Source organism: Ziziphus jujuba, chromosome 8 (genome assembly GCF_031755915.1).
Source record: "Ziziphus jujuba cultivar Dongzao chromosome 8, ASM3175591v1".
NCBI lineage: Eukaryota > Viridiplantae > Streptophyta > Magnoliopsida > Rosales > Rhamnaceae > Ziziphus > Ziziphus jujuba.
The window spans coordinates 5,647,161-5,662,354 of record NC_083386.1 but is presented as its reverse complement, the minus strand read 5'-3'; the positions used below and the strand labels follow the sequence as shown (position 1 = coordinate 5,662,354).

Sequence of the window (15,194 nt, the reverse complement as noted above, 5' to 3'; positions counted from 1 at the left end):
TTACTTTTCCTTTGATGCTTTCATACTTTAATTAGGACAATGGCATCCAAACAAAGGCACTTTTTCTTTAGATGAACAGTAAAAGTAGGTAGGCATTTATGCTTTTCTTCCTTAGTACTACTGGCTAACATATCAAATTTATCAGCCCATCTGAGAATGTGCTCATCACTTGGTGAGTCCCAGTGCGTATTCTTAAATGAGTTAACTCGCATATTATTAAAAAGATATGGATTGTTCACCCACCAAATGGTGAGCATCTTCCCACACCATAGTAGTTCCATTATATCGTATATATGCATATATATATATATATATATATATATTATGTTCTCCCACTCTGTTTCTGGAACTCATACATTTTCTTCACATTTTATTGTTTAAGGTATGTTATAATTTGTTATTCATGCATCGCACTTCCATATTTTCCTTGTTTCCATTTGTTAATATTCCGATATGAAGCTAGTCAATCCTCGTTTAATTTGATATTTTCTGATTTTCTTTTGTTTTCTTTATTGATTTACAAGAATTTGTTTTTAACTCTTTGTTTAATTTCATCTACTCAGTACTTTAATATTTATTTCAAACACAACAGCCCCCCAACCCCTCAAAAAAAAAAAAGAAAAAAAAAAAAGGGCACAGGACTGCAGTTGAAGGAAGCTACTATACTCCCTAGAAAGCTCCATTTATATTCGCAACCAATCTGCAGCTGCAGGTGCGTACTTAATTCTCTTAGCAGAGTACATTTTACACACTGGACTCAACACCGTTGTCAATTCACAAGTATATAAATTGTTAGCATGTAGTAAAGAGGTAAAAATTAGAGTTATAGTCACACGGCTTTTGTTCGGAATTAAATAACAAAAGCTAGTCAAACTTAATTTTTATGCTATTGAGAAACAAAAACTTGAATGATTAATAATAAGATTAAACACTAATAAACTCAAGAAAATAGAAACTAGGAAAGTAGAGAGGTTCAATAATGATAACACTAGGGCACGTGACCTGACCATTACCTGCTCCAATTTAATCCTATTCGCATGGAAACCTATTTAGCTGCTCACTTTTTTAACCATACTTAATCCTAGATTTATCAAAAGTTGCTTTTACACACAATTGATAACATTCACATATAGATTTCAATCATGGTTCTAAGTGAGAATTCATTAAGCTTTACGATTAAGTTATGAACGTAAATATTAATATAATTATCTTTCAACCAATTACACTAATATGGAATACATTATAGATCTATTACCATATATTCTATTTCAAGCATACTCTAGTATTTGTAAAGATTTATGAGTTAGCTAGAAACATACAAGGATGAAGTGCAATAATAAATTCTTAACATTGAATAAATGACCAATTAGAATCCAATACAAAAATAACCAAATAGGATCCAATACAAAACAACTAAATCGTTATAGCTAAAGTTATATCATAGCCCTAATTATGAAGCTAGTTCATAACTATATTAAGGAAAATACCTTAAACATCATAACGAATCCTTGCTACATAATTAGTGCCCTGAAGTTTCAAGGTTGGTTGAATTGAACCTTGAAAATTGGAATTGCTTAAATTGAATCCTGAAATTTCAAATTTGTTGCAAATCAATCCAATTGATTTACGTTGTTAATTTTATTATTAGATGATGTTAGTATGCTGATGTCATAATTGTCAGGACACTCCCAGAGTTACCTATCGGCAACCCTAGAATGGCTCCGGCTAAGGGAAACCCCAACTAAATTCTACAGAAAAACCCAACAGCATCTCCCCTATAAACTAAACTTTCCCAAATATTCCTTGCCCATGCATCTGCCTTATTCCTCCCCACTTTACTATAAATTTTCACAAATTTGTAGGACTTCGATAAGAATAGCATAGGAATACAAATATGAGTAATAGTTAATAAATCATAAATACCTTTATATGTGTCGGGATCCCTTCCAAAGCTTACTACCTGGACCTTAAGATGGTCCCGATTCTTCCCACGTTTTTATGCAGCACAAAAAATACATACTTTTAAAACTCATGGCCACCAACATCACCCACTTACTGCAATCTCACACTTTTACATTACTTGATAACTATACTCAACACACAAATGCAGATAAAAAAATGATGATGATGATGATAATGATAATAATAATAATAATAATAATAATGAAAGATAAAAACAACCTAGGTTCTAGACCCTAAATCATATAGTCTACCTTTTTACATATAGGAAATATATAGATACAAATTGTACCGTTAATAATCAATAAATTGTCAGATAACTTTTAATAAAATAACTTACATTTGTAATACACATGAAGAAATAGTACTTTAAATTAATCAGTTGAGATCTTAACAGTAACTCCAATAACATAACCATTATCCAAAACCAACGTAAATATATATATATATATATATATATATATATATCTTCTACATAAATATAATTATGTATACAATCTTTCGAAGGACTTGAATAATCTGTCCGTAGGCTAACACACATGCCCAAAGGCTAACACATTTGCCAAAAGACTATGATACTTGCTCGAAATTTGAAGTACCTAGTTAAAGGCTATAGTACTCTTATACGAAGGTTATAATGCCTGCACGAAAGCTAATACACCTACTCAAAAGCTATGGTACCTATCCAAAGGTTGAAGTACCTAGTCGAAAGTTAATACTTCTATCCAAAAACTACAATGTCTGTCTGAAGGCCATAATACATGCCTAAGGAGTGAAGTACCTATCCGAAGGCTAATACTCTTGCCCGAATGCTGCAATGCCTATTCAAAGCCTAATATATCTATTTGAAGACTCCAATACTTGTCGGAAGGCTAATACATCTAATATACCATATGACATACTAAGGAATAACCCCATAATATCAGTTGATCATAGATATACTACTAGCAATACAGTCAGGGGTGGTTGCCAATGATGGCCATCCAACCTCCTGATCTCGTAGGCAGCAGAAATACAATACTAACCGACTCTTAAGTTTAACCCAGTTGTTGCTCCAGTTTGGTATGGTATACCTAACGCATAACATAATATATATATATATATATATATAAGCATATATCGAAAAGATAGCTGATGCACCATACTATATACTAGTGCTGCTAATTGATGTTTAGTGTCCCAAATACTACTTGATAGATGGGGAAGGGAGAGGAGAACATGCACATGATCCCATTAGTATCTTAACGGTGCCAATGCTAAATAACCTACCATCCTACAACCAAGGGAGATGACTAATGTCATCACAATAAAAATATCTGCCTATTCTTGCTCACCTTAACGCCCATAGGAATGATTAAACCTACTATCCTTCTACCATGGGAGTGTGGCTAATACTATCACTACAAATTACATGCTTATCTTTACTTATCACAGCTCACAAATGATGATTAAATATAACCTGTATGTTAATTAATAAACATAACAATACAGAACATCAATACTATATGGTTTATTTATATACTAACTAATCACATGTAAACATACACATTTACAAGAAAATGACTCCTCGTAATTGTATTTTAAAAACGGCAATTAAATGTTTTGACTAGATGATTGGATAAATAAACAAATAAACAAATAGATAGATGAATAATTAAATAATAAACCAATAAATTTAAAATAAGAAAAATAATAATATTTTAATATAATTAATGAATAATCTTACAATTTCCATAAAATCAAACGTAATTCTAACTATTTAATTATTATCCAAAAATCAGTAACCAAAAATAAATAAATTTGAAATACCCAAATATAATGTTTTAAGAAAGTAGAACATATTGAAATCATCTTAATATTAAATACCTTTGTAACTTTTTATTCTTTAAAAAATAAAAATAAACATTTAAATTAATAAGTAAATGCATAAATAAATAAATAAATAATAATACCAAAATCATATATATAAATATATAAATATATAAATATATATGTGTATATTTAATTATATACACAGATATACATATGCATAAATATATAAATATATATAGATATATTAAATATTTGGTTTTCTTATATCTATTTAAAGAACCATAAATGAAGAATTGTCTTTTCAAAACACAAAAATAGTTATTACCAAAATTAGGTTTTCTAAACTTATAAATCAATGTATAAATAAATAAATAAAATAGGCAATCAAGTAACATTGCAAAATCATGTACATTTACTTAATTAAGCACACACACACACACACACACACACACACATGCATACATATATATATACACCCGTAATTAAACATGTTTCACTAATACGATTATTTTATCAAAACTAAAATTAGGGATATAAAAGTTTGCAATTCGAAAAAGCAGTAAGAGAGAAACTATGTAAACTAATATCTTTTTAATTTTACAACTACCAATAATTTAAAACTTTCAAAATCATAGATCAGCGATTAAAACAATAACTCAATAAACAAAATGATTTTAATTAAACATCAGCATCTAACCCTTTTGGAATTTTATGACATTTATCCATCCTTGCTCCATTGTAGGGTCCACCGCATTTTTCGTTGGATGCCTAACACGCACCAGAAACATTATTTAAAAATTACATATGTTTTTCAAGGGTTTTGAAATACACTAAATGATTTAAAATTCTCTTCCACTGCTTTGGGTTCCCAATACAATAGCCCTGATTGGTCTATTGCTCTAGATTTGGGGTTTCTCCTAATTACACTCAGTTTTATGAAATTAGTTTTATGAAATTGAGTATCTATTAATCTCTATTAGCCCCTATGAACTTATATGCAACAATTTTCTTAGGTGGGACTTTCAACACATTCCAATTTTTATACCAATTTCTAAATTAGCTAAAAAATAATAAAATTTTAAATACCTAACCATAATTAGCAAACCATATACCAAATGCAAGCCTGTAAATCAAGGATTAAGGATACTTAACTTCAACGAACCAAACTCGCCCTCAATGACCAAAAAATGGTTGAAAAATTTTGGTCAAACTTCAAACCTATGTGTCTCTCAAACGACTTGGAATTTAGAAAGAAAAAGGCCACATTTGAAATTAGGGGTCCAAAGTAGGGGAGATAGGTATGGATTAGAGTGGGTAGGTCAGAAAATGGTCATTTCACTAGAAAAACAAAATAGGCCAATGCTGGCTTTAGTAGCCCGATTTGGGTACCTTGCCAATTGATTGGCTGTGAAACTTGATTGTTGAGGCCTCTCGAGATTGGGCTTCATCAATGGCCAACCCATGTTATCAATGGGTGGTCGAAAAATAGTCAATTTTGACAAACCCAAGAGAGAGAAAGGGGAGAGAGAGAGAGAGAGAGAGAGTTTTCCTTCGTGGTAGAGGAGGGAGAAAAAGGGAAAGAAAAAGAAAAAGAAAGGAGTGTGGCCATGTCTCACCTGTGGATGGGTGACACATAAAACCCATCTGGAAGGTTTTCAAATATCCCTTTACATGCTTTTCAATAAAATTACCAATTAAAGTTAGTCTTCAAAAAATATATATAACTTTACAGATCCGTAACTTTCAACCATAGGTCCATATCACATATGCTAATAGTCTATGAATTCGTATTGATGAATACTATATGATGGTACATAAATCAAAATCAAAATCAAAATCTATAGAAATAAAAAGTCAACCTCAGGCTCGCTTGATCAGTCTTGATTGTAATTTGTTATGACCATAACTTTCTAATTTTAGCTTCAATTTTGGCGTGCTACTAGTCTATAGATTCAGGTTAGCACGTACTTCATTATGGTGCCTTGGTCAAAGTGAAATTACTCTCATAGCAAAAAGTCAATTATGAGACGCACTTGGTCAATTCGGTCAAACTTGATCAAAACTTCAAATTCGAAGTATTTTCTTAGATCAGGGTGTTGCAATAATTTGTTTTCAACCAAAAAAAAAAAAAAATTCTTATTTTTCCATTTTATATTTCTGGTTTTTTGAAAAATTGTATGCAGTCCTATTTTATTTAAATTGAAATTTCAAAGAAATCAAATATTTTTGGATCTAAAATTAAACCAAAGATAAAAATTTTAAATAAAATTGAAATCTTGGTCCAATAAAAATATTTTTATTAGACCAAAAATTAATAATAATTTGTTACACGTAGGCCATAAAAAAACTAATCCAAAATTTAAAAAAAAATTTTAATTTTATGATTTTTTTTTATATTTTGCTTCAAAAAGAAAAGAAAAAAAAAAGGCGATACTAACTTGCAAATTACTTGATTCTACAAGGAATGAACAACCATAGAAATATCATAATTAGAATGAAAATAAATTACCTGATTCTACAAGCAAAAATGAGCAATCATATTTGCTTAAAAAGATAAGGATCTTAAAATAATAAAGATAAATTATTAGACCAAATAAAAATAAAAATGATAAAAATAAAATGAATGATAATGTATTTATTTTTATTATTTATATTAGACAAAAAAAAAAGCACAAAAATTTATTTTAATTTTAATTTTTAATTTTTGTTTTTTTAATGGTTTCGGTTTTAAAAATTATTATAAATTTTTGGTCTAATAGAAATATTTTTTCTAGAGCAAAAATTATAGTTTTATTTTTATTTTTATTTTTGTATAATTTTGGTCTATTATTTATATTTGTAATTTTGGTCCTTTTTTTTTATGATTTAGGCATAAAAATTATTACTATATTTTAGTCTAGTAAAATTATTTTATTTAATTTTTGGTTTAATAACAATTTTTTGTTAGACTGAAAATTCCAATTTTATTTTTATTTTTTTTTCGGTTAAATTTTAAGTTCGAAAATATTTAATTTCTTTGAAATTGTAATTCAAATAAAATAGGAACAGATACAATTGTTCAAATAAAAAACCATAAATATAAAATTGAAAAATAAAAAATTTATTTTTGTTGAAAAATAATTTTTTTGTTGAAAAATGAATTATTATGTTAGTATGATATCAATATGCTGATGTCATCTAACAGATAAATGAGATTGATTTTGTAACAAATTTGAAACTTTATGATTCATTCCAAACAATTCTAAACTTTGAGGTTGAATTTGCATAATCCTAAAACTTGATAGTACTAAACAGCAGTTAACCCTAAAATTAAAGATAAATTATTAAAGAAAAAGAAGAGAAAAAATTGAAGAAGAAAACAGGAGATGGCCAATCCTTGCTGCTGTCTCCTTCTTCTGCTGCCATTTCTCAATGCTAAAGACCCTAAATTTTGCTCCCAAACTTTCTCTTAAAATCTGTGTGCTGTGTGTAGAAAATAATGTGTTTCTTTTATAGTGCGGCCGAACTGGCGCATATATATATATATATATATATATAGGGTAGGGAGAAGTGGCTTACAACCCAATTTCGCCTTGAGTTGCCTAAAATCATGTTGAAAAGCCAAAGAGTGCATGTGCTGCACTTTGCTTTCGCTAAACCCTCATTGGATACAGCACTTAAATTTAAACTTTCCTTCTCTCATGCTTGCTGCCATTTAAGTCTAATTATTCACCAAGGAAAATAACTCTCCTTTCTCTAATCTAGGTTTTAATTTGATCATCATTTAATTGAGGAAAGTTCCTCCTTTATCTACTCGCCATTTCTCCACAACTAGGTAGGATATTAAAACCAAACAGAAGCTTCCTTTCTTCTCTTTTCGACTTCAAATATCCTTTGAATCGACTAGGATTTAGGCTCCAAATGATGTCTATTTGAGTTGAAATTCTATAGTTCCTCAATTTTTACCTAAAAGTAAGAAATCATAAGAACTGCATATAATTCCACACTTTTAAACATATATGTATTTAGCAAATAATAAGCAAAATAATATAGCTTAAAACGTATAATTCTTGTGACTGACAGACATGACAACTAATTCTCTATTGTACATGCTTCCATTTGCTGTGATGATTTGGTTTGGTTTGGTTTGGTTTGGTTTTTACAGAAAATCAGCAATGGAGTGTCTCGTTGCCATTGTTACAAAAATTAGCGAGGGTACATTTGCTCCAGTTGCCAGTGAATTCAGCAATATCTATCACTACAAAAGAAATGTAAACAACCTCAAGTCTCAAATTCTGCGTTTGAAAGGTGAAAATGAAAGGCTGCAGCACTCTGTTGACGAGGCTGGAAAAAATGGCGAAGAAATCGAAGGTGCTGTGGAGGAGTGGATGAATGGAGTAACTGGGATCATTGAAAAGGCTAATGATGAATTTTTTAGAGATGAAGATTACGCAAAGCCTCTGTGTTCAAGCAAGTTGTTTCCGAATTTGGTATCACGAAGGCGGCTCAGCAAGATAGCAAACTCCTTGGCAGAAGCTGCTGGTACTGAAATGCAACGAGCAAACACATTATTCCAAAAGGTTTCTTATCGCGTCGCACCACAGTCGGCTGCCATTGATATGACCAAAGGAGGCTACATGATTTTCCAATCAAGAACCTCCACCTTCAACAGAATTATGGAGGCATTAAGGAATCCTGATGTCAAGATGATTGGAGTTTATGGTATGGGCGGTGTTGGCAAAACCATGCTTGCTAAAGAAGTTGCCAGAAAAGCTGTTGAGGATGACAAGCTATTCAAAAAGGTAGTTATAGTCGCTGTGTCTCAAACTCCGGACCCCCACAAGATCCAAAAAGAAATTGCAGATCAGCTAGGTCTAAAGTTTGGTGATAATGAGGACGACAAAAATGTAAGAGCAAAACGACTACGTCAGCAACTGGGGCGAGAAGAGAAGATGTTACTAGTCATAGATGACATCTGGGAGAAATTGGAGTTGTATGAAGTTGGGATAGCTTTTGGAAATGATAGTAAAAATGACTCTAAGATTCTTCTCACCTCTAGATCTCTAGATGTGGTATGTAATGATATGGATGCTGCTATGAATTTCCCCATTGATGATTTACCCTCGGATGAAGCAAAAGCTATGTTTGACAAAATAGTTGGTGATAAATCAATCCAAAACAAAGATATACAGGCTTTGGCGACTGAGATTGTCAAAGAATGTGGAGGTTTACCAATTGCCATTGCGACGGTTGCAAGTGCGTTGAAAAAGAAAGCCTACCCTATTTGGAGTAATGCCTTGCAAGAGCTAAGAACATCTGCCCCAACTAACATCCAAGGCATGAACAAAAAAGTTTATTCGAGTATAAAGTTGAGTTATGACTTTTTGGAAAGTAATGAAGCAAAGTCATTACTCTTGATTCTTGGTATATATTCTGGAGATTCGGGATTAGAAATTGAGGACTTGTTGAGATGTGCTATGGGGCTGGAACCATTCCAGAGCATCACAAACTTGGAAGATGGAAGAAATAAGGTACTTACACTGATTGATAAATTGAAGGCTTCTTCTTTGTTGTTGAATGCTGATTCGGTGCGCAGAGTCAAAATGCATGACGTAGTTCGTGATGTTGTCATCTTAATTGGATCTGAAAAACACAATATGCTTTGTCTTCGAAATGCCGCTGAGCTGGAAAACAGTAAAAAACTCAAAGTTGCAACTGCAATTTCACTTCCGAATTTTGAGGATGATGCTCATCAACTTCCAAAAAGCTTAGAGTGTCCGCAACTTGAGTTTTTTTATGTCCACAATCGATCTTTCCACAAGAATCCAAACTTACAAATCCCAAACCATTTTTTTGAAGCAATGAAGGAGCTTAAAGTTTTAGATTTGACTTCTGTATGTCTAAAACCGTTACCTTCATCCTTTGAATTCCTTAAAAATCTCCATACTCTGTTTTTGAATTCCTGTGAGATAGAAGATGTGGCTTTAATTGGAGAATTAAGGAATCTAAAAATTCTTGACCTTGCATATTCCAAAATTAGTAATTTTCCGGGACAAATAGGACAATTGACTCGTCTGCAATTATTAAATTTGAGCTGCTGTTCCATGCTTGAGGTGATTGAATGCAATGTCATATCAAATTTAGTACATTTAGAAGAACTGTATATGCTCGGGAGCTTTACAAGATGGGATATTCAAGGAGACCACTCTGGAAGAAGAAATGCTAGTCTTGTGGAGTTAAAGAATTTATCTAGGCTGACCACTTTACATTTACACATACCGGATGTCCATGTTATGCCAAAAGGCTTGTTTACTGTGAACTTGAAGAGATACGACATATTAATAGGAGAAGGACCAAGATACTTGGACTATTCCTTTGATAGCAGAAGGCCAACTTCGAGAAAATTGGAACTAATTGAGCTCAATATAAGCAGACTTCCAGAATGTCATGGTCTTGAAGCCTTACTGAAAAGGTCAGAAGTTTTGAATCTGTATGGATCTACCGGTCTGAACAATGTTATACACGAATTAGACAGAGAGGGTTTTCCAGAGTTGAAGCATCTAAAAATTGTGAATAATGATGAAATGCAATACATCATTAATTCCATGGATCAGAGATATCATTCTCAGAATGCTTTCTTTCCAAGTTTGGAGTCATTACATCTTGAAAATCTAAAGAAATTGGAAAGGATATGGCATGGTGAACTCTTAATAAATTCTTTTGGCAAATTAAGAGTTGCAAGAGTGAAAGATTGTGAAAGATTGAATAATCTCTTGTCATCATCCAGTGTCAGAGACATTGAGGAAATCAAAGTTATTAATTGTAAGATGATGAGTGAGATAGCTACTTATGGAATGGAAGATGATCATCCCTACAGAATCTTGGCGAAGATTGAGTTTCCTCATTTACGTTCCTTGATATTAAAATCTTCTCCGAATCTTGCTCATTTCCCTTTTTCAAAATTGGAAGCTACTTTCACTGGTCACAGGAAAGAGGAGGAGCCGTTGTTAGATGTGAATCGCCCCCTGCCTTTTTTTTATCCTATGGTACGATTGATTCTCTAAATTTCTGACTTCTTGTTGTTAATTTAATTAAAATTCTGAATTCTTGATTATTCAATTTTGAAGCAGGTTAACGTACTCTTGCTAGTACTATATAGTTATCTTCACATGCATGATATATATTTGTTTCTGTTATTCAAAAAATTAAATCGAAATTTAATTAGCCATTTGTTTTTAGACCTTAACTGAAATCATATTAGATCTAGCTATATAAAGGTACAATTGAAGAATACATCATAATATAGTGATAAATACCAGTCGCATGGCAGCTGACATGTCGGTTATTATGAGAAAAGCACCTCATATATAGCACTTGTATGTGATCCACCACCCACATCAGCTGCCACATAGTTGGTGATGAATATTGAATAGCATTTTTACTAGCTAGTCGAGATATTGATGAATAATTATTCCCTACAGGTTGCATTGCCTAGCTTGAAGGATTTGGAGTTGTCCACCCTGAACTCCGAAAAGTTATTGCCAGACCATCCTCCAGAAAACTTTAACATGCAGAATCTAACAAACTTGAAGATACATGGTTGCAATAGTTTGAAGTATCTCCTGTCTTTTGATATGGCCAGAAACATTGTAAGGCTTCAGCACCTCGAGGTACGTGGATGCAGTGTTATGGAAGATGTACTAGCCATAAATGACAAAGAGAGGATGGTAAAAGAAGAACTGCTTCCCAATCTTAAGTTCTTAGTGCTTGATGATCTCCCAAACTTGAAACGATTTTGCTCCAAAAGTTGGGCGGAGTTTTCATCCTTGGCTAGACTGAGGATAACTAATTGTCCAAAACTTAAAATTGAAGATTCTATTAGGAAGCTGCCTCGGTTGAATATATTGATCTTGAAGCGGATTATGGTTGCCCAGGAAGCAATGTGGAACTGTCAATATGAAATTGATCATGAAGGTCTAAATGAGGATGATCAAGAACAAGCCGGAATGTTTCCCTGTTTGAAATTACTAATTCTAATTGAGCTGACTGATCGTTTGATGGATTCATGGAAGAAAAATTACCATCCTGCAGGAAGAGCCTTCCAGAATTTGAAACATTTATTTGTAGTCAAATGCCATACGTTAAAGAATCTAGTCCCAGCCTCAATATCTTTCCAAGCTTTAAGGTGTCTGGTAGTGTCAGAATGCCATGGAATGGAATATTTGTTCACACCATCAGCAGTTAAAAGTCTGACTCAACTGAGAGAAATGATGATAGGAAAATGCGAAAGGATGATTCAAATAATAGCAGATTATAATGGAAGTGAAACAGAGGAGGGTACTGAAATTGTTTTTGATCGGCTGGAAGAGTTGAGACTTAGTAATCTACAAAACCTCGGTAGTTTCTATTCAGGGAATTGTGTAATGAGATTTCCAAATTTGCAAAGGTTAATTTTCAAATATTGCCCTCAGATGGTCAGTTTTTGTGAGGGAAATATAAGCGCTCCAAAATTGAAGAAATTAATACTATCTATAAAGGAAGATGGAGGTGAAGATGAAGATGAAGATAAAGCTCATGAAGAGATTTCTACTGAAATTATGGAGAATGACATTGATTTAGATGATGATAGAGAATTACATTTTGACAACGATGAATTCAGTTCTTACCCTATGCAAAAGTTAGTAGAGGGTGACATTAATGCTGCCACAAGGAAGCTATGGCTGAACAACCAAGGATGAATCTCATACACTACAGTCAAAACTATTAGCAGAAAATCAAAGGTATGAGTATGACAAACTTTTTAGTCGATTCTTTCGTATTAGACGTAGTAAATTTGGGAAATGATCGTGAAAGCCTTTAATCTTTTATTTGTCACAAATTTTTGTATCATATTGTTTCTAATCTGCACAATGGGGATTATATGTCATAAGACTTTATTATCGATGTTATTCTTGTTATTGTTACTAGGACCAAATACACTTTACTCTTACCTTATATCACATAATTAACTAATAAAGACCAATGGAAGTATGCAGATACATCATATGAAGTTCAATACCAAGAAAAGGTTCAGAGATTATGAGCAAGTACATTGTAATTGTGTTAAGTGCAGGTAGGATATTCCTTGACTGGAATCATTCAAAACTTGGACCTTAATTTCTGTTGCAGCCGTCAGTATCAAACTAGTGGTTAGCCTTTTCTTTATCTATTTATTTATTTTTGGTGAAGAAACTAATGGTTAGCTTTTATTATCAGGAAAATTAATTTGGTTGACCATTCTGAATATCGACAGTTAGGAGGTCTGGTAGGTGGACTAGTAAGGGATAAGAGATAACAAGGTCATAGAAGTTCTAAGTTTGTGCATTACCCATTTCTACCTCTAATGCAAAAGTTTGTTTTCAAATAAAAACCACCATGTGGGTTATTTTCCTGTTAGATATTTTGAGACAGAAAAATGTGGTTCTCTGAAATATTACCTATAGTTGTAATCCATTTAATGTGAGGTCGTTCAATTTATTTCCATATTTCATTTGTAAAAATTTAAATTGAAGCTTATGAGTTATTGATGAACTTTTTAGTATATATTATAGTTTTTTAGATCATAGCAGATTTCTCTCTTGTAAACAGAAGCAGGTTTCGTTGATATACCCTGCAGATATACATAAATAAGGTAAAGTTCATGGTAAATTTTTTATGCCAAGTGCCAATGCTAATCCACTTCAAGTAAAGGTTTTTTCTGGATTATAGAGAAAGAGGAAAGGTTTTCTTTTCCGTTCTTTAATAACTTAAAATAGTATATCTACTGTGAAGTTATGGCTAAACAGTCAAGTCCAACGGTTAACTAAAAAGCAAAAAAGATTGCAAAAAAGGTATAAAGATTTCTGAACTGTCAATAAAAATTAAACCTATGAAGCCTATTCCATTGAACTATCAATAAAAATTAGAAATACATAATTGTGGTAACAAATACAAAATGCACAACCCCTCATGAATACGTCCATAACTGTTTGAGATTCTTCTAGAGGCCTGTTTCAGCTTAACTGTCTCTTACAAGTGGCTCAACTAAGTCATGCATGCAGTTATGACAGCTCATCTTCTTATTGATAAAAGGTTGACAGCTAGCAGTCTTGCCAACTCATCAATCCGTGAAACTCAATGCTGGCCAATCATATGACAGTTGCATATATTTTGTTATTAGTTCGTTTTCTGTATAAATACAAGACAGTTGGTGTAATTCGTCTATTATGATTAATGAAATGGAAACGCTCTTGAGCTCTCTTTACTTTTCTTTCTGATTTTCTTGATTTCCAAACAATTCTTTAGTTTTCCTGCCAACCAAGAAGCACCGTTATTTCACAAATCACTCAACTACTTTTAGGATTCTCATTTTACGTAGTGGCTTTATGGTAATACTACCTGGGGTGCTGTGTTTTTTCCTCCTTTCTTCTTTTCTTCTCTGAGCTTCAGTCATGGTTCGTCTGAGAGCAGCCACCTTGAATATTGATTTTGGTAAATGCCTATGCCTGCAATCACCATTCATTTTTTTTTTTTTTACAGAAGATGCAAATATGGACAGGACCTTTGTAACTAATTATGCTAGAAACAAGTGAAGCTGTTTAGGAAGCGCAGTTGCTTGCTCTATCTTGCCTTTTAATGCGCTTGACTTCAGGAAGGTGATTGTATCGATTCTTGACAGCCTCATGATACTCATGTCTCTTCTTTTCTCTTGGAAGAAGCTGTAATGCAACAAATGTTTCACGTTTCGAACAGGATGCATTAGCATGTAATTACAGAAAAAAGGATTTTGAATTAAAGAAATTAACAAAGGGATGAAATTATTCAACATCTTCCAAAAACTATTATCTGTTGACTGCAAACTATATAAACCAAAAATCTATACACTCGTAAAAGAAAAAGGAAAAATAGTTTTCAAGTCATGATATCAAAGTTGGGTAGACTCGGTACTAATTATCAAGTCATATGGGGGTAGCTTGCCACCAAAAGTATAGATAAAATCTGTACATGAAAAGTTAACCTAAAATCAGCAAAGAAGCATTACAAGAGTAATAGGAAATATACAGATGCTACAAGCAGCTCCACCCTGCAATGAGAGCAGAGCAGCCACCATGTCACCAATCATCATTTCCACAAGCGGATGGAGCAAACTTTGAAGGCAAGAAGCCACCTGGAATTTTGATAAGATGTTAGAAACTTAAGGTGTGTTTAGAAAATACAATGGTATATCCATTATTGGAAGAAATGCCAAAACAAAACTTACCTTCCAAACTATGAACTTTTTTCCAAACATATTTGGATACTTCTCTGCTGGCTGAATAACAATTGTCCAGAAACATCAAACTAATACTTGCAACCATAAAAAGGGAAGAGAGAGATATACACAAACAATATTGGGGAAATTCTTTCAAAGTGTGAAAACTTTTAGA

At 32.5% G+C, this 15,194-nt stretch overlaps 1 protein-coding gene across 5 annotated transcripts; it reads left to right on the top strand.

The window, feature by feature from the left end:
• Positions 1–200: 200 nt before the first annotated feature.
• Positions 201–14,460, top strand: LOC107412960 (disease resistance protein At4g27190). Of its 5 annotated transcripts, none has more exons than XR_009640510.1 (5): positions 202–712; positions 7,916–10,796; positions 11,232–12,530; positions 12,786–12,862; positions 14,308–14,460. XR_009640510.1 is itself a non-coding variant. In XM_048470215.2 (5 exons), exons 3-4 carry the CDS (start codon positions 7,926–7,928, stop codon positions 12,486–12,488), a joined length of 4,128 nt encoding a protein of 1,375 aa, XP_048326172.2. In that variant the 5' UTR covers positions 202–382; positions 564–712; positions 7,916–7,925; the 3' UTR covers positions 12,489–12,530; positions 12,786–13,272. The 5 variants fall into 5 exon arrangements, 3 of the variants coding, with proteins under 3 accessions (XP_048326173.2, XP_048326172.2, XP_024927287.3); XR_007239673.2 differs by lacking the exon at positions 14,308–14,460 and adding an exon at positions 13,006–13,272; XM_048470215.2 differs by lacking the exon at positions 14,308–14,460 and having other exon boundaries at positions 202–382; positions 564–712; positions 12,786–13,272.
• Positions 14,461–15,194: the final 734 nt, after the last annotated feature.